Source organism: Podarcis pityusensis, assembly GCF_964106645.2.
Source record: "Podarcis pityusensis genome assembly, chromosome: 10".
Classification (NCBI taxonomy): Eukaryota; Metazoa; Chordata; class Lepidosauria; order Squamata; family Lacertidae; genus Podarcis; species Podarcis pityusensis.
Genome location: NC_138035.1, coordinates 75,182,499 through 75,209,966, shown reverse-complemented (window position 1 = coordinate 75,209,966; position 27,468 = coordinate 75,182,499). Strand labels below are relative to the sequence as shown.

The following is a 27,468-nucleotide window of genomic DNA, read 5'->3' as shown; positions in this document are numbered from 1 at the left end:
TATAGTGAAAAAAATGCTGGACAAAAAAACCAAAACAGTGATAGACTCCTTTGGCATGACTAAAAATCTCTCATAGTGTTTTGTACTTAAGTGTATTTATTGTGGCAAAATAAAAAAATCCTTCCAGTAGCACCTTTAAGACCAACTAAGTTAGTTCTTGGTATGAGCTTTCGTGTGCAAGCACACTTCTTCAGATACACATCTGTATCTGAAGAAGTGTGCTTGCACACGAAAGCTCATACCAAGAACTAACTTAGTTGGTCTTAAAGGTGCTACTGGAAGGATTTTTTTATTTTGACTATGGCAGACCAACACGGCTACCTATCTGTATTGTGGCAAAATATTTCAAATATAAATTTAATAAAAAAATCCACCTAGAAGATCTTCACATACTGAATGCCTCCTTATGAAGTGAGGATTAAGTCCCATGGAATAAGTCATTGTAAAAATCCTGCAATGATTCCAACATAACATAATTTGCAACCGAGAAAAAATATCAGAGGCTATTTTAAAGATTCTGCATCTTTCTCCCCTAACAACATTCTGTCATTGTGAATCACTGTAGTCTGTTTTCATTCTAAACTCATGCACGTGCAAATTCTCTCCCTCTTCTACACATAAACACCCTTTCAGGCTGCAAACACCCTTTGAGAATGGAATTACAAATTAAGCCTGGCACAGGTCTTCCACTGAAAAGGGCCCCCCTGTGTTGCATTCTCCCCTCTCCCCTGTAGCGTGCAAGATTCCTTATTCCAGGTTGTGACATTAAACTGAATGTGGGAATGGATGTGTAGACAGGGGGGTAAATTCACAACATGGTGACATCAGGGAATGACACAAGTGATTCTACAAGCATGAGTGGAGATGGGGAGTGATGAATATGGAGTGCTGTTTAAGGCAGCAGTCCTGGGTTGGCTTAATATGTAGTCCTGCTCTTAGGCAAGAAGTGTTCCTATGTCATGGCAACATTCACACATCCACTGATCAAATGGAATAAATTAAACCCCTGTTTCTTGCACTACAACCAGCCATTTATGCTGCTAAGAAATAATACTTCTCTAAATGCTTCCAAAATAGCAATTAAAAAAAGATAGGTATTTGCACTATAACTATTTTGCACCATTGCTGAAGTGCTCCTCCACAGTCCCTTTTGTTCTTCATTGTCATCAGTGCTTGGGGCAGGATTCCAAGTTTATTGTAGATCTGGTTTTGTAAAAAAAACAACACTCACAACAATGCTTGGCAGCTTCTGAAAGAAGTTTTTCTCTCCCCACACATCTCTGGGAGAAGAGATGCAAGAGGGAAGTGCATATGGCCCACAGTACCTGTCTAGGTCCTTTCCAGCAGGGATATCTACTGTTATACATAAATGCCCTCTGGGTTAAAACCAGAGGACAATGGATTCTGCAGGATCCGAAGATTGCTAGGAAGCTGTCTAGATGAACCAGGGCGCTTCAGGGATCCAGTTTGAAAAGTTGTTTCTGTGAGAGAAGAAGATAACTGTTAGCACAAAGGACAGATGAAAGACGTCTGCATCAGCTGCTCTCCCAAGTCCATTGTGATCTTGCCTAACTTTCCATGGACTAGAATCCTCCAATGCTGACATATTCATGATGATGATGATAATTTTATTATTTGTACTCTGCCCATCTGACTGGGTTGCCCCACAAATGTACACACATGTATGCATAAAATAAGGTGCTTCTTTTCTCCCCCCCCCCCATGAAGGGGAGAAGGTGGTGTGTGATTTTGTATTTTTATTTCTTTTCTTTTTGCTTAGGAAGGGAAAGTGGATGAGACAGGCTTATTTCGCAATTCCTACAACATACCCCTCTCAAGCTCTGTTTGGGAAGTCTCCAATTCAGTAGGTTCTGCTGGTAGCACAGTGACCTTTGTCCCTGTTTGCTGGATAAACTGCTGGAGGTTGACTTGCCGTAGCTCCTTTGTCAGCTGCTCTAGTTCTTGTTCTCTTTCCTAAAAAAAAGATGTAAACAAGCTTATTCACACATACCCAGAAACCAGGAGGATATGGTTTCACTTTAAAACAGAAAAAAAACATGGGTGGTGTTAAAGATTTGCAATATCTGTTTTCGAGATCCTTATTCGGAATTTGCCATTTCCTCACAAAACAATTATATTACGATGAACTTTATACCGTACATGCACATACTTCACCACAGCCCAGCACTCAAGGACCCTCAAGTCTTCTTTAGTGATAATCAAATGGTTCTTTCAGAAACTTCATGTGTATAATGTAAATGCCAACTCATGCACTGACATTCTGCCCTTACCTTGCCCTGGAAGCCACATTAAGGTATTTTTAAGATTCCACGTCTGTGAGTTATGGAAGCATTAGCTTGCACACACAGAGAGGGACTGAAGGGAATGTGCAGCTCATTAAGAGAAGGGAGCACATTCTGCATCAAGAGGTGAAGTAGAATTTGGTTCATCATATTGCCTCAGATTTAACCCAAATCTATCAAAGCAGTCAAATTCCATCACCTAAAAAGATTGTGGAAAAACTGAAGAAATGGAGAAAATGTACATAGTGAAAATGGTTCCAAAGCTGATGTGCTGACGATTCTTAAGATTATAGTATCTGTATTGCAATAGGGGCAGACGTTTCCTTCTCCAGTGGTAATGCTACCTATAGCACTATGAAGACTAAGATTGTGCCGTTAACCTTCCTGCCGGAGCGGTACCTATTGATCTACTTGCACTTTGACGTGCTTTCGAACTGCTAGGTTGGCAGGAGCAGGGACCGAGCAACGGGAGCTCACCCTGTCACGGGGATTTGAACCGCCAACCTTCTGATCGGCAAGTCCTAGGCTCTGTGGTTTAACCCACAGCGCCACCCGCGTCCCAGTAGCAGGTGCAGAATTAGCCTGGCTAATTTGGAACAACACCCACCCACCCACACACACAGCTATCTCCTCAGTTGATGTAAGGGGTTGGTGCTGCCAAAACTAGCAGAGATAAAGCTCCAGGCGCACAGCCATGTTCTGCTTTGAAGATTTATTTACAAAGTTCAAACAGTTACAAGAGCTTCAAAGGCACGTCCGTGCCTGTCTCAATCAGATGCCTTGAATGGTGTTCTTTTGCTCCTTCTCCCCCAGCAGGCCCATCGTCAAAAGGAACGCCTCTTACTTCCTCTGTTCTGTGAAAAGCTATTTCTGAATTTGGTCAAATTTGAAGCTTTCACTGCTGGGCCGTATTGCTGCGATAAAAATGAATGTATTGCCTAGAATGCTGTTTCTGTTTCAAACATTGCAAATTGTGGACAAAATGGACTGTTTCAAGAAGTGGCAGAGAGATATTCCTAGATTTGTCTGGCAGGGCAAGAAGCCTAGAATAAAATTTAAAATACTAACAGATGTAAAGGAAAGAGGTGGATTTGCCCTGCCAGACTTTAAACTTTACTATGAATCAGCAGCTTTTTGCTGGTTGAAAGAATGGCTGCTTCTCGAAAACACAGATATTTTGGATTTAGAAGGTTTTAACAACGTATTTGGATGGCATGCATATCTGTGGTATGATAAGGTCAAAGCGCATAAAGCATTTAAAAACCATATTGTCAGGAAAGCATTGTTTAATGTCTGGATAAGATATAAGGACTTATTGGAAAATAAAACCCCAAGGTGGCTGTCACCGATGGAAGCGAAAGCTCAGAAAAAGCTCAATATGGAGGTCAAATGGCCGAAATATTGGAAAATTTTGGAACAAGATGGAGATAGACTGAAATTGCAGAGTTTTGAAAAACTAAAAAACAAAGTGCGAGACTGGCTTCATTATTATCAGATAATGGAGGCATATAATTTGGACAAGAAAATCGGCTTCCAGGTGGAAAAATCAAAATTAGAAACAGAACTGTTAGAACCCAAAACTAAGATTTTGTCAAAGATGTATAACTTGCTGTTGAAATGGAATACTCAGGATGAAACGGTGAAATCTGCTATGATTAAATGGGCACAAGATGTTGGACATAACATAATGATGGCTGACTGGGAACAGTTATGGACCACAGGTATGAAGTTTACGGCATGCAATGCCTTAAGAGAGAATATTATGAAAATGATATACAGGTGGTACATAACCCCAGTCAAGCTTGCAAAAATCTATCACTTGCCCGATAATAAATGTTGGAAATGTAAAGAAACTGAAGGTACATTCTTTCACCTATGGTGGACGTGCCCAAGGAATAAGGCTTTCTGGGAGATGATTTATAATGAATTAAAAAAGGTATTTAAATATACCTTCTTGAAGAAACCAGAGGCCTTTCTCCTGGGCATAGTCGGCCAATCGGTGTTAAAGAAGGATACAGTGGTGCCCCGCAAGACGAACGCCTCGCAAGACGAAAAACTCGCAAGACGAAAGGTTTTTTCATTTTCGAGTTGCTTCGCAAGACGAATTTCCCTATGGGCTTGCTTCGCAAGACGAAAACGTCTTGCAAGTTTGTTTCCTTTTTCGTAAAACCGTTAAAACCCAGGGTGCATTGCTGGAAGAGGTGCAGTTGCGACTTGACTTTGAGGAGCAACACATTGCACGCGGTGTGGTGGCCTTTTTGAGCTTTTTAAAGTTTGCTGAATTTTTGAAGCTTTTCCAAAACTTCTTTTGCAGCTGTTTCGTAAGTTAAACTTTTAAAACTTTTTTTGGGTTTTTTGGATTTTGGGGTGTTTAGAATTCAAGGACTTGGTGTTGGGGAGAGGTTTGCAAGAATCTGGGAGCTTGTGTGGTTTTTTTTGAATTTTTATGGTTTTCTGTGACCATTGGGCCATGTTGTTTTTTTTGGAAAAAATTTTCTGGGTTTTGAATTTCTGTGTGCTGGGTGGTTGGGGGAACAGCTGGGGAGGGGTTTGCAAGAATCTGGGAGCTTGTGTGGTTTTTTCTGCATTTTTATGATTTTCTGTGACCATTGGGCCATGTTGTTTTTTTTGGAAAAAATTTTCTGGGTTTTGAATTTCTGTGTGCTGGGTGGCTGGGGGAACAGCTGGGGAGGGGTTTGCAAGAATCTGGGAGCTTGTGTGGGTTTTTTTTGAATTTCTATGGTTTTCTGTGACCATTGGGCCATGTTGTTGTTTTTTTTAAAAAAAATTCTGGGTTTTGAATTTCTGTGTGCTGGGTGGCTGGGGGAACAGCTGGGGAGGGGTTTGCAAGAATCTGGGAGCTTGTGTGGTTTTTTTTTGAATTTTTATGGTTTTCTGTGACCATTGGGCCATGTTGTTGTTGTTTTTTGAAAAAATTTCTGGGTTTTGAATTTCTGTGTGCTGGGTGGATGGGGGAACAGTTGAGGAGGGGTTTGCAACAGTTGGGGAGGGGTTTGCAACAGTTGGGGAGGGGCTGGGGGAACAGTTGAGGTTTTTGAAGACTTTGGTGATTTTTAAAGCTTTCCCAAAACTTTTGCAGCCATTTGAGGATTTTGAAGACTTTGGTGATTTGCAGCCATTTCATAAGTTAAACTTTTAAAACTTTTTTGGGGGTTTTTGGATTTTGGGTTGGGTGTTTGGAATTCAAGGACTTGGTTCTGGGTTTGAATTGCTGATTTTTTTTTTCTTTTTCTGAGTTTACGAAGGTAAGAGCTGTGCTGCCATGGGACCCAAGAAGACTGCTGCTGCTGCGGAGGCCGGCGAGAGGAAGAAGGAGAAGGTGACGCTGGAAATGAAGAAGGAGATCATCTGGAAGCACGGCGGTGGAATGCGTGTGACGGACCTCGCCAGGGAGTACGGCAGGAACCCATCGACCATCCTGAAGATGAGGGAGAAGATCCTTGCGACTGATGCAGCCAAGGGAGTCACCAGGATCGTGAAGAACCGCCCAGCTGTTCTGGAGGAGGTCGAGAAGTTGCTGCTAAGTTGCTGCTCATCTGGTTAGAAGAGAAGCAGCGTGCAGGGGACACAGTGACTGAGGCCGTCATTTGTGAGAAGGCCAAGGCCTTGCACGCAGACCTCATCCGGGAACAGCCAGGAACCTCAGGCGAGCCAGAAGTCTTCAAGGCAAGCAGAGGCTGGTTTGACCGGTTCAAGGCAAGATCTGGAATCCACAGCGTGGTCAGGCATGGAGAGGCTGCCAGTTCTGATGTTCCTGCGGCTGAAGACTTTGCCTTGGAGTTCCTGGAGGCTGTGAAGACGGAGGGCTACGTTCCACAGCAGGTCTTCAACTGCGACGAGACCGGGCTGTTTTGGAAGAGGATGCCCAAAAGGACTTTCCTCACACAGGAGGAGGCCAAGTTGCCTGGCCACAAGCCCATGAAGGACCGTCTGACCCTGCTCTTCTGTGCCAACGCAAGCGGCGACCTGAAGATCAAGCCCCTGCTGGTGTACCACTCGGAGAACCCACGGGCCTTCAAGAAACACAAGGTTGACAAGGAGTGGCTGAGTGTCATGTGGCGATCCAACAGCAAGGCTTGGGTCACACGTGTGCTGTTTGTGGACTGGGTCAATCTTGCTTTTGGCCCTGCTGTCAAACAGTACCTGCTGGACAATGACCTGCCGCTGAAGGCTTTGCTTCTGATGGACAATGCTCCTGCTCATCCTAAAGGCCTTGAGGTGGACTTGTTGGAGGAGTTCAGCTTCATCAACATCATGTTCCTGCCGCCTAACACCACGCCACTGCTCCAGCCGATGGATCAGCAGGTCATCGGCAATTTCAAAAAACTCTACACCAAGGAGCTTTTCAGGCGATGCTTCGAGGTGACTGATTGCACCACCATCACCCTGCGGGAATTCTGGAAGGACCACTTCGACATCGTCACCTGCTTGAAGATGATCACCACGGCCTGGAAAGGGATCAGCCAGAGAAATTTGAATTGCGCTTGGCGCAGCCTGTGGCCGGACTGTGTGGCACCAAGTGACTCTGATGCACCAGAGTCAACAGTGGTGCAGGACATTGTTGCCTTGGGGAGGACCATGGGCCTGGAGGTCACAGAGGAGGACGTCTGCGAGCTGGTGGAGGAGCACGACCACGAGCTGACCACCCAGGAGCTGGTTGAACTGCAGTCAGAGGTTGCGCAGGAGCAGGCCTCGCTGGAAGAGGAGGAAGCAATTGAGGAACGGCCGTCCTCCAAAGAACTGAGGGACATTTGCCAGAAGTGGAAGGAGGTGCAGGCTTTTGCAGAGCGGCACCACCCGAACAAGCACGTGGCACATGACCAAGCGAACACTTTTGATACGACGGTCATGTTGCCTCTCAGGGAGCTGCTGAAAAGGCGGATGAAGCAGCAGACCATGGACAGGTTCCTCAGCAAGAAGCAAAGAGTGGAAGAGGAACCTTCTTCGAGTGGTCCCCCAGAGTCTTAGAAAATGTAATGTACCCTTTTTTGATTTTTAAATGTTTTTCCTGTCATGTTTAGAAACTTAATTTATTGTTCCTTCAATTTTTGATATGCTCTTTAAAGTATGTGTGACTTTAAAGAGCAGTTAATAAACTATTGTTGTACCAAATTTGGCTTTGATTGGACTTTTTTTTGACCATAGGAACGCATTAATTGAATTTCAATGCATTCCTATGGGAAACCGTGCTTCGCAAGACAAAAAATTCGCTAGACGAAAAAACTCGCGGAACGAATTAATTTCGTCTTGCAAGGCACCACTGTAGAACTTTCTTTATGTATGCCACAACAGCAGCAAGAATACTTATTGCAAAGTATTGGAAGACACAAGACCTACCCACTATGGAAGAATGGCAGATGAAGGTGATGGAATTGGCGGAAATGACTGGCAGAATCCGAGACCAGGGAGAAGAGTCGGTGGAAGAAGATTGGAAGAAATTTAAAGACTATTTACAGAAATACTGCAAAATTAATGAATGTTAAAATGATGTTGGATTGAAGTTAAGTGGTTTCTAGCTGTAATGGTATAAAAGAATATGAAAAAATGGATTTTTAACAGGTAAAAATTTAATGCTATAATATATTAAGATTAAAGATCAGGATAAAATAAGGAGGGAAAGGAATTGCTGAACTAATAAATTGAACTGGAATACAAAAAAAGGGAGGTATGAGGAGGTCCGGGAAACAAGCAAATGAAAGATAAGTGATGGAAAGATTGAATTGTTTTTAACTATTTTTATTTTTTATTTTTTATTTTTTATTTTTCATTTTGTAATATTGTGAAAACCTTAATAAATATTTATAAAAAGAAAAAGAAAAGCTATTTCCGGGCTCTGAATTCCCCCTCCCTGATTCTGGCTCCGAGTCAGATGAGAGGCTGCTAATTAGCTCTTTCGGCTCTCTACAAGTGCTTGTCTCCCCCCTCGGCTCTCTAGCCGTTTGCATTTCCCTGACAGTTGATCACCAGGGAGGGGGTGGTTTGCATTTCTGCCCACCACAGCTCAGGGTCTACTTTGATTTTCTCTCTCTTTGCTGCTATCAAAAGCGGGGTCCTTGGCATGAAACATACACTGAGGGGAGGGGGGCTGGATTAGGTCCCTTAACTGGGAGTAAGCCAGTAGAGTTTATGATGCCATGCCATCCTCTCTAGAAGTCAAACATTTACTGGCCAGAAATATGATGTAACATGTGATACAGTATTTCCTCCATTGGGGTGGGGGGGGGGAGAAAGAAATGTGTGAAATCAGTACACATCTATGATATGCACTCCATGCATTGAGTTCCCTGCTGCATCATGTGTGGGATACAATGTCAACCCCACACTTAGAACATCTGCAGGATTCTTACTTGTGTATTTGATCCAGACTATAATTCTTTCCACCAACATTTAAAAATTTTGTCTCTAGAATGATGGGATCTTGAAACATAAAACAGAATTAAATGGAATTCGCAGGATTTTAGCAAAGCCTAGAACATACACAAGAGATCTTTCATGTCATATAAGAAATGTTGGATTTATTTGTTCTAAGCCAGTGTGGTGTAGTGGTTAAGAGTGGTAGTCTCGTAACCTGGGGAACCGGGTTCGCGTCTCCACTCCTCCACCTGCAGCTGCTGGGTGACCTTGGGCCAGTCACACTTCTTTGAAGTCTCTCAGCCCCACTCACCTCACAGAGTGTTTGTTGTGGGGGAGGAAGGGAAAGGAGAATGTTAGCCGCTTTGAGACTCCTTAAAGGGAGTGAAAGGCGGGATATCAAATCCAAACTCTTCTTCTTCTTCTTCTATATAACCTTGGGTAGCATCTTGACATTTTCAGCAATTCTGTTTCCATGTAAGAATGCAGTATTTATGAAAGATATGAGATATGGCTGCCAAATCCATACAAATATTTCTAAATCATTTTTCATCAGCAGCAGAAGTATCACTAGGTTTAATTTTATGGACTCCCAGGACTCCCAAGAGTTATTTGCTTGGTGGTAAAGGTAAAAACCCAAGCGACTAAGTAATTCTCCCTCAAGAATGTGCACAGACTACTATGACCTCCCCACATACATCTTGGACCAATGGCTTGCTTGCCCCCCCCATTTGTTTTTCTATGCCATTTTAAAATTATATGCAAGAGCTCTTGAGTGTGTCGAAGGTTACATTACATTACAATTACCAGAGCTTAAACTCTTGCCACTTTTGCATTCTTCTGTCCCCACACAGGGAGAGGAACTGAAGCAAGGAAGTACAAAGTTATGTAGAAAAAATGATTGATATATCATGCCTGCTTCAGAGGGAACCATGGGATGAGAGTGCGAGGCCCTCCAAATGTGGCTGGCCCACCATCAACTCTGACCATCCTCCAATAACATCTGCAGGGACAGGTTCCCCACAGCTGACCTACATAGTTTGTAATAAACCATTCATCTTTACTCAAACATTAGACAGTCTACTATTCCGTATATGACATGGTTGAAATCATGTCACATTGAATAATTTAGCCGACATCAAGAATTAAACCTGGTCCACGTGAGATGGACCCACTCACCTGTAACCGCTTGGTGGCTTGGCCCAGAGACCTTTCAACAGCTTTAATGCCGTTTTCCAGCCTGAGACTTTGCTGTCCCTGAATATCGATTTCACCCTTCACTTTTTCAATCTTCTCTTTGACTTCTTCTTCGTTTACTTTTAACTCCTGCACTTCCCGGTGCAACGTTTCCGCCTCAAGGCCACTTTCCATGCTGTGGATCTGGGCCACATATTCCTTCAGCTTGCTTTCACAGTCCAAAATCCTGTGCCTGATATCCTGGAGCTGCTCCTTCAGTTGCTTCTCATTTTCTTGCTCGATCTGGAGTTCATTTTCCCAGAATTCCTCCTCTTCAATCTCTACCTCATTCCTTTTAATCTTCTGCTCCAGTTTGACAATTTCATCTTCCAGGCTGTAATTAAACTTGTGCTCCCAGTACTTGACTTCAGCATCATTTGAATCCAGCTGTTTCTCAATGGACTGCAGCTTCTCTGTCTGGAAATGAATCAACTTCTTCAGCTCATCAACTGTTGCCTTGCAGTTGAGAACTTTCTGTTTGAACTCAGACTCTTTGCCTTTGCCAAAAATGTCCATTAATCCTTTTGCCCCTCCTGTGAAAGTCAACGATTTCCTTTTTGGCTCCCTCCTTTTTATCAACTTATCATGCTGAGGCCTTAACTTAGCCAGCGGAGGTAAGCTCTGGCGGTATAAAGTTCTTTCTGGTATCCGAGCAACACTGTCTGAAGTTGGCCTCTCGCTGAGAGATGGCCCAGTACGCCGCAATACTAACTGCACATCACTTGCATATTGCCCCCATTTGTTCAAGGAAATGATAGGATTCTCATGAGGTGCCAGGTGTCTCTCTGTGTCTCTCCATTTTTCTATCAAGGTATACCTTCCTGTACGACCTAGAAAAGAAAATACAATGATGTCTGAAACTTTGGGTAAAATATCTAGAACAGTCCAGTAGAGGGTGCCATTGCACAATGAGAGTCATAGGGCAGTCAGTAAACCAGTGTTTTTTCCCTAGAAAAATAGGCTGGTTCTCGCCATGAAGTTTTTACAGTAAGTGCCACACTTTTTAACAAAAAAGAGGTGCCACTACTGCATACCATTGAGTACCCCTGAAAAAAGGACTGAGTCAAACCATATTATCAATGTAGGCTGAACCCACATAACCACCTATTATGGAAGCTAAGGAAAACACCATCTTTAACTGATTCACTGCAACCGGCTTATTGTGTCACAAGTATTGTGAGCTTTTTAGCATATTGTTCCATTACAGTGGTACCTTGGTTCTCAAACTCCCAAAACCCGGAAGTAAGTGTTCTGGTTTTTGAACGTTTTTCAGAAGCTGAATGTCTGATGCGGCTGTCATTTATTATTTCCGGGACACCTGCACCAATCAGAAGCTGCACAATGGTTTTCGAACATTTCGGAAGTCAAACGGACTCCCGGAATGGATTAAGTTTGGCACTTTTGTTTTTGCTATTTATTTTGCTGTTTTTGTTTTTGAGGCTCTTTTGGTTAATTTGTTTTTGTGACTGTGTGGGAACCCAGTTCAGCTACTGATTGATTGACTGACTGTGGGACTGCGGAAATGGATAAAAGCCCCCCATCCAAACGATGACTATCATCAATGCAGGTAAGAAAATAATAGTACAGTACATTGATTATTGCTTTCACTTTATGGGTCAATGGTATCATTAGATAGTAAAATTCATGTTAAAATCTGCTTTAGGGGTTGTTTTTAAAAGTCTGGAACAGATTAATCCATTTTGCATTACTTTCTATGGGAAAGCACGCCTTGGTTTTGGAACACTTTGGTTTTGGAACAGACTTCCAGAACAGATTACATTTGAGAACCAAGGAAACACTGTACTTTTTAAACTGACCACCCCACTTGAGCTATGACAATCTTCATAAAAATTGAAGATGGTTGGAAGTCTTGTTTGTTCTTCTTCATGAAAATGCAAGCTTAATAATGAACAGAGCATGAATTTGGAGCCAAAAATACTGTGGGTTATTTGTAGTGGGGCAGTTCTCTTCATTGCTTTCTAGTGGCACGTCCCATTTACGTTTGAACTCCTGATAGTAACCAACTGTCATGGACAGCAGCTGAAATGTATATGAAACAAACATAGAAAGAGGAATACATATAAGCACTAAAGGAAAAGTACATGGGTGCAGGTTGAATGAAATACGTTTTTTTCACGGCAGGGCTAAGATAAGTTACCAGATTTTTTTCAGTAAATCCAGGGACACTTTTTAACTTCCTACTAAATAGATGGATTTTGTCAGGGGACTGATTTGTGGAAACAGGGACATCTGTATCACATACAAATACCATCTGTAGAATACCAGCAAATGTGGTGGTAACTACTGTTACTACTAGTAAGATTACTATTAGGAAAATACCCTATTATATATTCAATATTTTATTGTTATTAGATCCTATAGGGCCTGTTTTTATGGTTCAGCATTATATGCACTCATCTTGGTCTCAATGTTGCAGTGTGCTTTTTACTGTTAAATTCTCACATTCCAATAGCTAAGCAAACTCTAAGCTGCTGTGTTAACTAGAATGTGCAAGATTACCCATAAAGAATGTGGAACTGTTATTTCCTGTTGGTCTTGGTAGGTGTTGTACTAACACTGAAGATAATCAAGTTACGTGAGAGGATTTTATATATATAAAAAGATTACTTCCAAGTATCAAAAATATTTACATAACAAGAAATGACATGAAAATATAGAACACATGCAAAAAACAACCACCATAGCTGTAATAAGCACAAGTACATTTCAAAAGCGTTATAAGAATTTTAAGATGCTGGAAATGGCCTTTCTTGGAGAAGTCTTACCCAATGATTTCTCTGACTTGTCCCAATGGAGAAGAAAAAAAGCCTTCCTGATACAAGTCATAGAGATTAAGATGGCTGAACCCAACACTGACTTTTCTGCCTAACGTTTATACCCTGAAACGTATGAACATTGCTAGTAATATCTAACTTAAAAGGCTCTCAGATAATCAGGAACAATTGAGTTATTTAGTTTCAGGTTATGAAATATTATGTGATTATATTAACCAGTTTGAACTGGGAAAAGAAGAACATAGAGCATCACGTAAACATATGCTGGAATGGAAAACTATTATTTATGAAACAAAGCAATGTAAAGAAATAATAATTGAGATTTGATTTGACAGTGAGACTGCTTTGTATTGAAGTGTTTTCCTTCTTGGCTCTTAAATTTATGATAAAATTAGAAATCTATCAAGCTAAGACTGTAAACACTCAAAGATAGGTCTGCTCTGAATTAGTAGTGCCAATACTATTTATTCTATACAGTGGTACCTCAGGTTACGTACGCTTCAGGTTACAGACTCCACTAACCCAGAAATAATACCTTGGGTTAAGAACTTTGCTTCAGGATGAGAACAGAAATTGTACTCCGGCGGCACAGCAGCAGCAGGAGGCCCCATTAGCTAAAGTGGTGCTTCAGGTTAAGTCTACAGTTTATATGCTCACAATAACACTTTATGAGGCCAAGACTGAATTGTGTTTTAATATTTATTGGAATTGCAAAATATTGGCTGTTAAGGGTTGCTATGATGTACGGTGCCATGCATCATTATGTACTGTTTGTTTGTTCTTACCAGAGAACAATTGCAACCTATATATTATTTGTTAATATTAATAATCTAACTGAATCTAACAATAAACCTAACTGAAATTATTGAGTCACATGCAGAGCCAAGATGTAGACTGGAATCAGCATACACTTTGGGAAGCTAAAACATCTATTTGTGGGTTGCAATGAACAATGTACTTGTGGTAAAAAGCAGCCTATCCTGGTAAGATAAAGGGACCCCTGACCATTAGGTCCAGTCGTGGCCGACTCTGGGGTTGCGGCGCTCATCTCGCTTCACAGGCCGAGGGAGCCAGCGTACAGCTTCCAGGTCTTGTGGCCAGCATGACTAACCCACTTCTGGCGAACCAGAGAAGCGCACGGAAACACCATTTACCTTTCCGCCGGAGCAGTACCTATTTATCTACTTGCACTTTGACTTGCTTTCGAACTGCTAGGTTGGCAGGAGCTGGGACCGAGCAATGGGAGCTCACCCCATCGCGGGGATTCGAACCACCGACCTTCTGATCGGCAAGCCCTAGGCTCTGTGGTTTAACCCACATGTGGTAAATGCAGCCTATCCTGGCAATTTAAGCATCTCTTTAAAAATTAAGGAGGGAAACAATAAAGCAGTGTTGGTGATGTTCGGGGGGTGGGGGTGGGGAAACTATGATCCAACACAGTTAATTAAGGTCCAGAGCTTTTAGACTATTTAATAATGCTATTAAAGACTTCTTGTGCCAGCCAGAGAGAGATTTAACTGTAAGCTGTGTTTCAAATCAAGCCAACTGCTTAGCGTAGTCTGCAATTTCAGGTTGGTTTGTTGTTAAAAACTATTACAGTGCTAAAACCAAAAAATGAAGAAAAACAAGGGGTAACACCTACATTTACAAAATAATCAAGAACTTAAGTAAAGTGCAGAACAAATAAGCAGCTGTTCATGACTGGGATTATAGTTTGAGAGCTTTGAGTTTTCGTAAGAAACTTGTTTCTACTTTGCAGAATTAAATAATTAGAGCTGGTCTATAAGTGACATTCACCATAGATTCAGGTCATTTCCTTCCCCACGCAGTCCCAAGTCCTACTGCACTCCCTTTGGAGCCAGAGGTAGTGATTTTGCACAACTCTGCCATTTCTTCTGATGGTTATAAACATGCTAAGTCTCCAACTCTATGCACGGTTATTAATATTCATGGTAAGCAATACATGAAAAAGCTTTGAAAATACCATGGTTTCATGATAGCTTTCCTCTTTTCTAGTTCTGTAGTGGCTCAATGTGCTTTTGAAACCACTGTGTTGGGACTGCTGAGATGTGTGAACTGCAGTTAAGTTAGCTGAAACACTGGATGTAGGAGTGAAAGACGCAACAGTGGCAGCTCAGAGTTTTTGGACACTATAATAATAATACTAATTTATTTATACCCCACCCATCTGGCTTATGAAGAGAAGATCAACACTGGTGAGGACTCATCATCGAGCCTACCTAGTGGCAGAGAAGACTGCAAAGAAGGACTACTTTGCTGCCCCCATTGCATCCTGATTGTGCTGTCCAGCAGAGCTTTACCGGGTAGTGTGGGGCATGTTACAGTCTGGCCTGCTGTTGGTGGAAGAACCAACAGCAGCTTGCTGTGACTTGTTTGCAAAACATTTTGAGGAAAAATTCACTTGCATCCATTGGGATCTCGCATCCGCTGTTACAGCGTATGAATCTCAAGGGGTGTGCAGAGCACTGCCTAGTCCTGTTTTGTTGGATGAATTTCAGTTGGTAAGGCTTGAGAATGCGGACAAGGTGCTTGGATCAGTCAGGACAACCATCCCGGACTCTTGCCTCTTGTGGCTGATAAATGCTAGCAGGATCCGCCGTGCGCCGACAGAAGCAACAAAAACCGAAAAATAAGAGCGCACGGATCCCATCTGGAGATCTTTCCTCTGCTGCCGCTTGCATTCCTTGTCGTTCTGCGCTGGCACCCCATGCTGGGAGTGTGCGCTGAAAGCGGAAAAGCCAGCAAACAAACTCAGCTTGCGCACGCAACAGGATGTGTTGCGCAGCGCCGATGTTACAGGGCGCTACGGGCGCTGTGCGCGCAGCCGAAACAGTTAGCCGCCATGCAGCGGGGGGAGGGGGGAGGCAGCAGGCGGACAGCATGGCGACTGTGCCATGTGACATTTTGTCCCTCCTCAGCATGGAACCCACACCCACCTTCGTACACCCCTGTGTGTGGGGCGCTGGCACACCTGTTGGTTGGCGCTGTGAGTCCCTGCGTCCCGCAAGCGTTCTAAAGGTAAACATTTCATTAAAAAAGGGGTGTCCCCCCCTAAGAAAAGCTTGACAACTCTGGGCAACCTAGGGGCGCTAGGCGGATCTTTGACAACAGAAGGATGAGGAAGTTTTTCTTTTCCTAAGGGTTTGCACTTACAAGTCTTCTGGATTCTTCTTCCTATGAAAGTCTACTATGACCAAATTGACTTTGAGCATATTTGCAACTCTGTTCCATTTCTTCTTTTCATTTCATTTTGGTCTGTCAAGTTGCTGCTGTTGCTTAAAAGGCTGCAGTTCTCTCTCAGTCACAAGGCTTGAAATAGCAGTTTGGTAAGGATATACAAAAGTAAATTTACTCCATCCCTTCTAAAAGTTTTATCAAGGAGGAAAAGGGGGAAACTATTCATTTAACTACCACACCACAGACACAAGTTCTTAGCTGATATACAGTTCAGAATAAAATCTGTATGTAAAACTAAGAATGCACAGTAAATGATGTTTTAGCACTTAACGCTGAATAATGTAGCCTCAGATATCAGATGTTTCCTCCCCCATTTTCTATTTATTTGGGGAAAGTAGAAAGAATGTAAGAGACTTGACACCATGATACACCATTAAAAATGTTCGCAACTCTCCCCCTTACTATGGAAAATTCCTATAATTCTCATGTAAGTATTACAAAGCATTACCTAAGGATTTCAAAGTGAAAACAGTTGAAGTATTGCATATGCAAATTTCAGAAAGCTTATCAGAATAGCTATTTGAATTTTGTCTGAATCTGCACAGCATGAAACAGGATTTTAAACACAATTTCCCATTAAAACAGAGATACTGACATATTTTAAATCACATTATGGATACAGCAGCTTGAATGCTGCAAAGACTTCCATAGGTAAAAAAGGTACACAAATACATATCCAATTTATGTCAGAATAGATATGAAAATTAAATTGTTCAGGATGCATAACCTGATAGCACTCATTCTCTCTGGAGGAAGATATATTAATGAAATTAAATTCTAGATTTAAATCCCTCCACCCAAATCTCTTCTTAAAAAGATTGATAAAAGAAAAAGAAATTGCCAAATTAAACAGCTACTTTCAGCCAATTAGTGTAGCAGTGGTAATAGGTTCACAATAGCAAAGCAATTGAAAGTCTCATTTGCCAGTGTGGGAATATTAATAGTAAATAGAGCTTCAAGGATCATAATCTGCAGCACACAGAATACAGAGTTGTTAAGTACTGAAGCAGTGCAAAGCCACTTACTCTGAGTTTTTGTTTTATCACAGAGATTGTGTGGGCCGTTAAACAAGCAGCAGTGGTACATCTACTTTTTCTTCTTGGAGATCTGAACTATTTTAGCTAACATAGATCACATTCACAACTGGTTAAAATGGGTTAGAACTATGTGGGTGAACCTAAATAAACCAGAGAAAAGCACCAGGCTCACTCTTCCCTTTTCCCTTTTCTTCCTTCCACATGGCCAGGAAGAGAACGTGAAAGAATCCTGGCTTAGTGTTTATTTGAACCAAGGATTCTGATTAAAAATGAACTTTATAAGTTTCATTAACAAGCCATCTTCAAATCGTAGGCTAGGAATATGGTTTGCTAAACTATCTGGAGTTTCACCTAAAGCAGGGTTCCTCGTTTGAACAAAATAAAAAAACTAGGATTCTTTTAAAGTAAAATAAATCAAAGTCCTCTTCACGACCACAAGGGAGAGGATAGGAAAAGTACCGTATTTTTCGCTCTATAAGACGCACCAGACCATAAGACGCACCTAATTTTTGGAGGAGGAAAACAAGAAAAAAAATATTCTGAATCCCAGAAGCCAGAACAGCAAGAGGGATCTGGCTTCTGGGATAGCCTCTTGCTGTTCTGGCTTATGGGATAGCCGCGTGCAGCCTCTCCCGGGCAAGGTGAACCTTCATCCCCCTGCCCGGGAGAGGCTGCGCACGGCTAAGGCTCCCCCAAGAGCCGCGCTCCCTTTAAAGAGCGCGTGGAGTATGTGTGCTGCCCTTCTCCCTCCTTGGGGAAAAGCCCCCAAGAACCGCACACGCGCACCACGCGGCTCTTTAAAGGGAGCGCTGAGCAGTCTCCCGTCTGCATTCGCTCCATAAGACGCACACACATTTCCCCTTACTTTTTAGGAGGGGAAAAGTGCGTCTTATGGAGCGAAAAATACGGTACATGTGAAAGAAGAAAGAGGTTGTTCAGTTTCCAGTAATTGTAAGCAAAGTGTATATAAAGTGGCTACTGCCACAGTGTCCTTTCTGTTGGCAGATCAAGATGAACAGGTGACAGCAAAGGTTGCAAGGTTTTTAGCTGGGGCAATTAGAATAAGATCCACTATTTGACTAATTTGATTCAAAACCCTAAAATGTATTTTACAAATTGACTTTTTATTTCTATTCTTTGTATATCGTATTGTTTTATTGCTATGGCAGATGGCTAATGCAAATAAAGTCATTCATTCATTCAAAATGGTCAGAACTCATTGGTGACTGAATCTTATATTCTAGGAAGCTTCTTATCCATTGCAATCCAAGTGCAAATCTACAGTAAGAAGCCCCATAGAAGAAATCCTCTTATAAGGAAACCAACCTTTCTCTTGGCAGTGGAGGCCAATGAGAACAGAACATGGTGCTTTATGAAAGGTAATGTATCAAGTGGGGAACCTGTGGCCCTCCAGATGCTGCTGCACTGCAACTCCCATCACCCTGACCGTTGGTGATGCTGGCTGGGTCTGACATCTGGAGGACCAAAGGTTCCCCACCCCTACAGCAGATTAACGTATACCCTTCAAAGCCTTGCAATGTACACTCCAGTGGCCTCTGCTCAACTTCCATGTACCCCATTAGAGGGATGATAATAAAGGGAAACATCTTGAATCAAAGTTTGGTTTTGGTGCTTCAAGTATATACTGAAGCAACAAGTTGCTTGCATTATTGAAGAGTCAAACAAATGGGTTTTAGCAAAAGTGACCACACTGGAAAACTTCCAAGAATGTTCATTTGTTCAATCAAGTCAAGTCAACAGAATCAGGTTCCATGGAGAAGCAGCAAATGGCCAGGGACCTTTTCAAGCTTTCCTCAATAGCCATGTGGTAAGAAAATACAGAAGTCATTGAAGTGCAAGCATACCTGAACAGTTGTCTTCAACAGAAAAAGTGCCCCCAACCCCCACAACACAGACTCATCTATGCACATGGAGCACAAGGAGATTATTTCACTTACCTATTGCCTGAGCAAGAGCTATAACAACTTCCTGGCAAGTTGTAATTTCTGTGACACCACAAACGATCCTCTGGACTCCATCCACCCATACTTTCAGCTCCATGATTTACCAGGTCACCCAACAGCCATGGATGCAATTGAGATGACAAGTCACGTTTACAGCTATGCCAGATAGTGTCAACATACTGGTGGGAATTATCTGGAAAATAAAATAAAAACTCTGCTTATGATGGCCTAGAGGGACAAAAGGACTTCTCTCCCAGGTTAAACAATTTATATTTAAAATGAAATGTAACTAGTAAAAAAAAGAAAAGAAATGTAAGTAGTAAAACTTCCATTATTCAACGAAGTTTATCTTTTGAAGGCAGCACTTTCTATCCTCCTCCCAACGCCCTTCGAAACAACAGAAAGGGTAATTAACTCATTTTATCATTTGATTAGGTACACATTCCTATTACTAAAGATGAAGCAACATATAAGGCTTAAAGTAAGACATGCTATTGTATAATTTAAAAAAGCAAGATTTCTCTATATTTATACAGTTTTTGAAATTAACCTCCATTTACAATTTGCTTCTAAAAAGGCCACATTTCATTTTGTTATCGCAACAAAAAATATGACTAGAAATTAGTTCCATTATTTGTACAACATAACCATTGTCAGCACTTGTTCAGTTATTTATTAGGCCTCATATGAGTATGGACAGACCTTTAACATGTCTTGTATCCTTCCTGAGATTCAGCTTGATTTTGCAGAACTTTCAAGCACTATGAATGACATACAGTGTCTACCACAACAGTCTTCTGGTTGCAAGAAAGGCAAATTCAGGACCAATTAAGCAGCTATGCTACCTTAGGTTTTCCCATGTTTATAAAATAGGACACACGTATTATAAAAGTGACCCAGAACAATCCATCTGCGTATCACTGGGTGAAATGTACCCCTATCCATTTATTTATTTATTACATTAGCATCTTAACTTTTTTGTTTGTACCTCATTTGCCTGGGATGCCCATGGAAACAAACACGGCTTTTAAAGAGTCTTACATATACCGAGGGCCTTCTGGCGGTTCCCTTGCTGCAAGAAGCCAAGTTACAGGGAACCAGGCAGAGGGCCTTCTCGGTGGTGGCACCCACCCTGTGGAACGCCCTCCCATCAGATGTCAAGGAAATAAACTACTACCTGACTATTAGAAAACATCTGAAGACAGCCCTGTTTAGGGAAGTTTTTAATGTTCGATGTTTTATTGTGTGTTTAATATTTTGTTGGAAGCCGCCCAGATGGGTGGGGTATAATAAATAAATAAATAAATAAATAAATAAAAGTTGGGATCCAAGAGAAACCGAAGTCCTACAGGTTCAAGGACATTTTGCATTCACACTTCTTAAGCAGCTTTCCAGGTCATTCATGTGAAAAACTGCTTTTGAAATTAAGCTTTAAATCACTAGTCAGTAAGACTTGATTTAAATCATTTTTTTTACAGAAAGACTCAGTCTTGCTGGTATAATCTTAATATTTACAACCAGATGAATGTTTCATTTTTGGAATAATAAATTTTCAGAGTAGTTTTTACACTTATATCAAAATTACTGATTTGGTTATAGTATTAGAAATACATTGACAGATAATTATGAAATTATTGTGAGGTTTAATAAGTTAACTGTTTATATTTGGACAACTTTTCTACTGTACTTTATTGGAAGGAGAAAAATAATCGTTTCCTTTATAACAATTTAACCAATTTATTTAACTAAAACAATAACATTATAGCATACTGTCAGGGAACTGCCATCGGAGCTAGAGGCGGAGGGAAGGCTCCAGAGGGATGCCGGAGAGGGTCCCAGTAGGGAGAGAGGCAGCCCATCCGCTGGGGAAGGAAATCAGCGTAACACCAGTGGAGAAGGGGGGCAGATGGGGGAATCGGAGAGGAGGCTCCAAGACTCCTCGCCGGAGACCAGCGGAGAGAGTACGGGTCCTCCGCTGCCCACACCCTCCCTGCGCAGAAGGCTTCCGCGCAGGGAGACTAGGCGGAGACTAGGCGTCAAAGAACTTTTGTGCTGGAAGAAGTTTAAGAAACGCCCACTGACGGATTCTGCCAGCGACTGAGACAGTCACGATGCTGGAGGCTGTTCAGTCAGAAAGGGTTTAACCAGGTAACCTAGCCAGGAGTGGCGGCAACTTACGCACGAGCAACCCCTAAATCCATTACACATACGTATCCATGTTTGTTAACTGATGTTGTTAAACGATTTTTTATTTTTAAAAAAACTTTAGACTGAGTTTTAGCACACATGAAAAACTTAAAACAAATCCTTATTTCCTGAGGCATAGCCTTTGGACTATAATGTAACTTAAATAGAAAACTATCTTTAGATTTTCCCTTCAAAAGCTTTTTATTTTAGAAATCCAATTTAAATTTTTAAAAATCCAATTTAAATTTTTAAAAATCCAATTTAAATTTTTTAAAAATCTGATCATTGATTTTTATCCACCCTGGTCTATAGCCGTTTTGTGATATGGGAGAAGCACAAATTGCTTAAAAGAAGTCAATTTCCCTGGGCATAATTGCCAATCTCTTGGTCATATATGAAGCAGGTCTTTGGATTGTAGCCATAAACTAGACTTCTTAAAACACGCGTTAGCACCAGAGATTAATCTACAGTGATTTCCACACAGTAGTTAAAAAGGAAAGAAATGTATTTGCTTTATTTTTAAAATATTTTTTAAAAATAATTTATTTACAACATAGTCCACAACAACTCATACATACAAACAAACCCACCACCACTGACAATTTAATTATAAAATTTAAACTATCCCCTTACATAAAGAAAACAAACATAAAAATAAAAGACTTCCTTTATCCTGTAAATGGCCTCCTTATTTACTTCTTGTATACTGTTTCTTTTATATGTGATTAAAGTGGACGCTCGGGTTGTGAACGTAATCTGTGCGCGAGGCGCGTTCGCAACCCGCAGCGTTCGCAACCCGCAGTGGCGCGTCTGCGCACGTTGCAATTCGGAGATTCTGCGCATGCGCAAAGCACGATTTAGCACTTCTGCGCATGCGCAACCACTGAAACCCGGAAGTAACCCGTTCCGGTACTTCCGGGTTTCGGCGCATCCGTAACCTGAAAAAACGCAACCTGAAGTGTTTGTAACCCGAGGTATGACTGTATTACAATTTTTCCTAGTTATGACTTAAAAAACTGCAAAGTCTCCTGTAGAAATTAATTGAAACAAGTCCAGGTATATATTTTGGGTCACTGTTTGGTAAAGTAATCTCTGCACTTTCCCCATTCTTTTTGAAATTCTTGTCTGGGTTGTCCAAATGTCTTTGCTTTTTAAGAAGAACAAGAACCCACAACAACTAGGATGTGGCTGCTTTGGCGGAGCAGCTTTCATAAAGTTTGTTATAACTGACCTGTCAGAAAGCAGAGAAAAATATCATTCCAGTAATTTACTTTTATGTTCTGCTGATGCCAACATTTAAATTTCTAGTTGGATTCAATTGGGTATGTGAAGAACTGCCTGTTAAGTTATGATTGCAAAGCCTCAGAATTGAGGCCTGGGTGAATTTAGCCTTGTGCAATGTATATGTTTAGGCTAATAACACCATTGCCCAATGGAATGTGCATAGGAATGTGCAAGTACAAGCAGTAGGTACAATACCAAAATCAAGCGGAAATAAAACATCCTATATCATTTTCTTCTTCAAATGGGTACAGAAAGATTTCTCTAGTGGCTGTGTGAATACATGAAATGTCAATAAAAAAATCAAAACCAGATTATATTTACCAAAAGCAGATTAAGGAAATGTTGTGCACAGAACACTACCCACCCTTGTTGACAGCAGCAGTGAATAAATCAACATTAACAAGTGGCCAGCAATGAATTTTCACAATTCACTATTATTAAAGGTAAAAATACCCCTGACCGTTAGGTCCAGTCGCGGACGACTCTGGGGTTGCGGTGCTCATCTCGCTTTATTGGCTGAGGGAGCCGATGTTTGTCTGCAGACAGCTTCCAGGTCTTGTGGCCAGCATGACAAAGCCGCTTCTGGCGAACCAAAGCAGCGCATGGAACCGCCGTTTACCTTCCCGCCACAGCCTATTTATCTACTTGCACTTTGACGTGCTTTCGAATTGCTAGGTTGGCAGGAGCAGGGACTGAGCAACGGGCACTCACCCCGTCGCAGGGATTTGAACTGTTGACCTTCCAACTGGCAAGCCCAAGAGGCTCAGTGGTTTAGACCACAGCGCCACCCGTGTCCCTTTCACTATTATTATCACATTGCTTACACAAGCTTTCATATGCTAAGGCTTGTGTGAAGAACCATAGTTCACTTGACCCTGTCCACTGCATGAAATATACAGAGTGTTCAATACTAAATTCCTTTATGGGCCCCTTTACCCTTGCAGTGGGCAGAAAAGCAAACATGCCTCTGTTGCACTGAAGACCTGCTCAATGTCAAGGGGTGAAATGAGGTGACCCCATATTCTAAAATGGAAGAAACCAATAATTTGGGCAGCATATAACAGATTAAACTGAAGACTTATGGTAATTACCGAACACTGCCAGCACATGCGTACGCAAAACTCTTATGAAGGCCCTTCTTCAAACAATTGCACCTCCAATAACTAACAGGAGTCCCACATATTGCACATGGGTGGATACATTGTGTTGATCAGCCCACAAGCATTTAATCCAGAACTGCTAACCCCACAGATAAGCAAACACTCAGTATAGCCATTTGTGCAGTGAAAAACTACAATCCTCCCCTTTTCCCGCAGTGAATTATAAAAATAAAACATCAGCTAAAGCTCAAAGAGTATGATGAGGCAACCAATCTGCTTTAAGTAATCTTAAGTAAAAAACCAGAACAACCTTCAAGGAAGTAATATTTTATCCAAAATAACCCTTGTCTTTTTAGTACAGTCACATTATTGAGTCTCCTGATTTTCTCTTTCTCCATTTTGTGCACATTCCATGCCCCCACCCCTAATAGCATGCCATCGTTGAGGGGTGAAACTTTCCAGCTTAAGTCCAACAAATACCACTTGTATCTGAACTGGATTTTACAACCCAAGAATTTACGTCTTCCTATTTCTTCTTTATCTCTTATTATCTGTTTTCTGCATATAACCAATGTTGGATGGACATCACTCCTATGCTTTCCTCATCTTCATCGGTAGCCCAGAGAGCTAAACAACATGTCTTATTTTATTTTCTTTCTAACAGCAATAGTAGGCAATCCACTGATTTCCTCTCTCATGAATAGCTGGCTGGTAGAGGTGAGAAAATCCGTTCATTTCACAATCTGAAGTGAAGTGATCCAATTTGCTGGCCCTAGACATATATGCGGTTTGGAACACAGCTATAAATTGGATTACACATTTTTAAATTCTGTGGCGCTGTTTCAGTTTTTAAAATTGCACAAATATAAATTTCATATGGATTTAAGATGGATTGGACCACATGAAAAATGTGCATGGGGGGGCAAATACATATGCATACAATTGAAATGCCGTGTGTGTGTGTGTGTGTGTTTAATGGAACAAAATGAACTTATGATTCAGCACAGGTGAAATTGACTCAGAACAGAAATACATTGATCCATCCATACCTACTGGCTACAGCACTTTGTTTGGCACCAGTTCAAGGTCCAGCACTTTCCCATCCTCAGGAGTATTAACAAAGAGACAGGTAGGTCTCTAGATGCCAAAGCATCCAAAAAGGATCCTCACAATCTTTCCTTCTTTCAGAACATCTATTCCTTTCAACCCATCCTGGAGCATTTCAAAAGCTGTTTGGCTCATCACACTGGTCGGTACCGCAGGACACCCCAAATCATCACAGTTCAGAAGAAAAGGAAAAGGAAACCCCAGACGGCAAACTAATGGTGCAGATGGCTCATTTAATTCAATTTTTTAAAATGCCACTCTTAGGCTTAAAGTCTTAGCACAGAATGCCCAGTGCCTACCAGCTTAATACAGGAAAAATGTGAAGTTTAGGGTTAAATGTTCCCTCTGAAGCGAAGATGCAATCGGAAAAGCCTAACTGATCAACCACATTCTGTAGAACTCTGGCACAAAGGGAAGAATGTTCTGGCCATAACTGGACTCATGTACAGGCAGCAGCACTCAAGGCAAGTGGGACTTTGGTTTCAACATACATTATCATGGCCCAGACATTACTAGAGAGGAATCCTGTGCATCTACCCTGTCACCTCATTATGGAAATAGGTGAGAGTAACACATGTTCTTAACACCATCTGATTTTAAGTGAAGTATCTGCTTGACATTCATGATCCAACTCTATTTTTTCAAGAGTATTGGGAAGAATTAATGTTTTCTATTGTAGTTTCGGGACGCGGGTGGCGCTGTGGGTTAAACCTCAGCGCCTAGGACTTGCCGATCGCATGGTCGGCAGTTCGAATCCCCGCGGCGGGGTGCGCTCCGGTCGTTTGGTCCCAGCGCCTGCCAACCTAGCAGTTCGAAAGCACCCCCGGGTGCAAGTAGATAAATAGGGACCGCTTACCAGCGGGAAGGTAAACGGCGTTCCGTGTGCTGCGCTGGCTCGCCAGATGCAGCTTGTCACGCTGGCCACGTGACCCGGAAGTGTCTGCGGACAGCGCTGGCTCCCGGCCTATAGAGTGAGATGAGTGCACAACCCTAGAGTCTGGCAAGACTGGCCCGTACGGGCAGGGGTACCTTTACCTTTTTATTGTAGTTTCAGGAAACCACCAGATTCACACAAACAGGGTACTGATCAGATACTACTTTCTTCCTATGTGATTGTGGGGAGGTTCCAATTGTATTTAGGAAGAATTTTGGCTCTGATGTCTGAACAGGCTTTCATACTTTTTTTATTTACAGTTCTGAAATGGAACTATAAAAAGCAATGAAAAAGTGTCAACCTCACAATGAAGCCATAGATGTCAGAATCGAAAAGCAACCAGATGCTGGATTCTTGCTTCACACTATGGTGTACCCTACATTTTAGGTCTAAGTAACATGCTTTTGCTGTACAAAAACATGAAGTCCTTGAAGTCCTATCAAAATAATAGCCAGCTCAATGATAATTGCCTGGCTAACTCACATGGAAAGAAAAACATTCACACAGCAAAAGGAATGGTCAGATCAGCTTTTATTAGACCATGTTGTTGAGTACTAAAGACTCAATCTCAAGTCCAGAAAAACAGCATTACCCTTGCTTATGCAGTAACAACATTTTGAGCTCTGACGGCCTTGCCAGATTTCTTGCCCTTCCCCCTCCTGGTTGATGCGGTGGACTTAGTCTTGGGCAGGGTGTTCCCCTGGGGGAAGGTGATCCCTCCAAGCAGAGAGTGGAGCTCAGCATCATCACTGATGGCTCTCTGTAAGTGCCGGGGGGCAATTCGGCGCTTGTGGTCATTTTTAGCAATGTTCCCAGCTATATCCATAATGTCATAGGTCAGGTACTGAAGCACTGCAGCCATGTACACAGACGATCCTGATCCAATGCGCTCTGCGTAGTCTCCCTTCCGGAGGAATCTTTCAATGCGGCTTACAGGGAATACCAGCCCAGCCCGGCAAGAACGAGATGTTTTCGGCTTCCTCGCATGGCAGGATGGCTCAGCTTCTTCCAAGCTTTCTGTATCACACGGATCATCAGACATGTCGCAGTCCAGCTTGCCACAGCCGCCAACACTTGTTGATCTGGTCCAACTCTTCAAGGTGCTTGCCTTGCTCTGGCAATTCTTACCTTGTTGGATTTTTGCTGTTTTGGAGGTTTTTTTTTGGCTGTTCTGCTTTGCTTGCTTCAGTTTTCCTACCCTGCCCTTTTTGGATTTCTTCCTGGCCTTGCAGGTTAAGCTATCATTTGAAAGGCTGCCACAATTAAAAAAATACTGTGCGCAGAGTTTTCCATAGCCTCTTTGCAGTGAAAATAGTGAGTGCTAAATTTGGCTCCTGATAGGCTGGGGTGCTGGCCAATAGGATGCTGTGTGCATTGTTAAATCATTTCTATTATCCCAATGTTTGAGCTGAAATGTCACCCTGTTCATCACACTTCCCTCCATGAAAACCTCTGTTGCCCTTCTCCATGTGCCTCCCCTATGAGAGGTCCAGAGGGTGGCAACATAAGAACGAGTCTTTTCTGCAGTGGCTCCCTGTTTGTGCAATGCTCCTCCTAAGGAGGTTCAGCTGGCACCTTCACTATACACCTTTAGGTGCCAGGTGAAAACGTTCCTCTTTAACCAGGCCTTTGGCCAACTGACATCCAATGTTGTGGGAGGGAGGGATTATTGGTTTGGTTTTGCTCATTTTTTATTATGTATTTCAAGCTTTTATATTCTAATTATTATGTTGTAAACTACTCTGAGATCTATGGATGAAGTGCTGTATGCAAATTTAACAAGAAAATTTTTGGTTACTAAATCAAGTTTGCAAACATTTGACATAGTGAAGAAGGCCAAAGTTGATATGTTCAGCATACAACTTTCAGTCTGATGAGAAGATACCTAGAA

General features: G+C 41.9%; 2 protein-coding genes and 1 long non-coding RNA gene across 8 annotated transcripts in view; 1 reads left to right on the top strand and 2 right to left on the bottom strand.

Moving 5' to 3' along the window:
* Positions 1-1,214: 1,214 nt before the first annotated feature.
* The window catches only part of RASSF8 (Ras association domain family member 8), a 107,270-nt gene continuing 81,016 nt past the window's right edge, over positions 1,215-27,468 (bottom strand). For 4 of the 5 annotated variants that reach the window (XM_081023774.1, XM_081023776.1, XM_081023775.1 and 1 more), the window contains 4 exons: positions 18,960-19,158; positions 9,855-10,741; positions 1,830-1,974; positions 1,215-1,481 (listed from right to left, as the gene is read on the bottom strand). In XM_081023774.1, the coding sequence (XP_080879900.1) occupies positions 1,360-1,481; positions 1,830-1,974; positions 9,855-10,741; positions 18,960-19,062 (1,257 nt within the window). In that variant the 5' untranslated portion in view covers positions 19,063-19,158 and the 3' untranslated portion in view covers positions 1,215-1,359. Of the gene's footprint in view, positions 1,482-1,829; positions 1,975-9,854; positions 10,742-18,959; positions 19,159-24,942; positions 25,020-27,468 lie in introns of those variants that run through there. The other variant, XM_081023778.1, reaches the window with a different exon arrangement.
* The window catches only part of LOC308486782, a 58,602-nt gene continuing 56,234 nt past the window's right edge, over positions 25,101-27,468 (top strand). For both annotated transcript variants that reach the window (XR_013991303.1, XR_013991304.1), the window contains exon 1: positions 25,101-25,204. This is a non-coding gene — a long non-coding RNA (uncharacterized lncRNA). The remainder of the gene's footprint in view (positions 25,205-27,468) is intronic.
* Positions 26,091-26,904, bottom strand: LOC308486710 (histone H2A-like). Its single transcript, XM_081023892.1, has one exon. It carries the CDS (start codon positions 26,617-26,619, stop codon positions 26,176-26,178), a length of 444 nt encoding a protein of 147 aa, XP_080880018.1. The 5' UTR covers positions 26,620-26,904; the 3' UTR covers positions 26,091-26,175.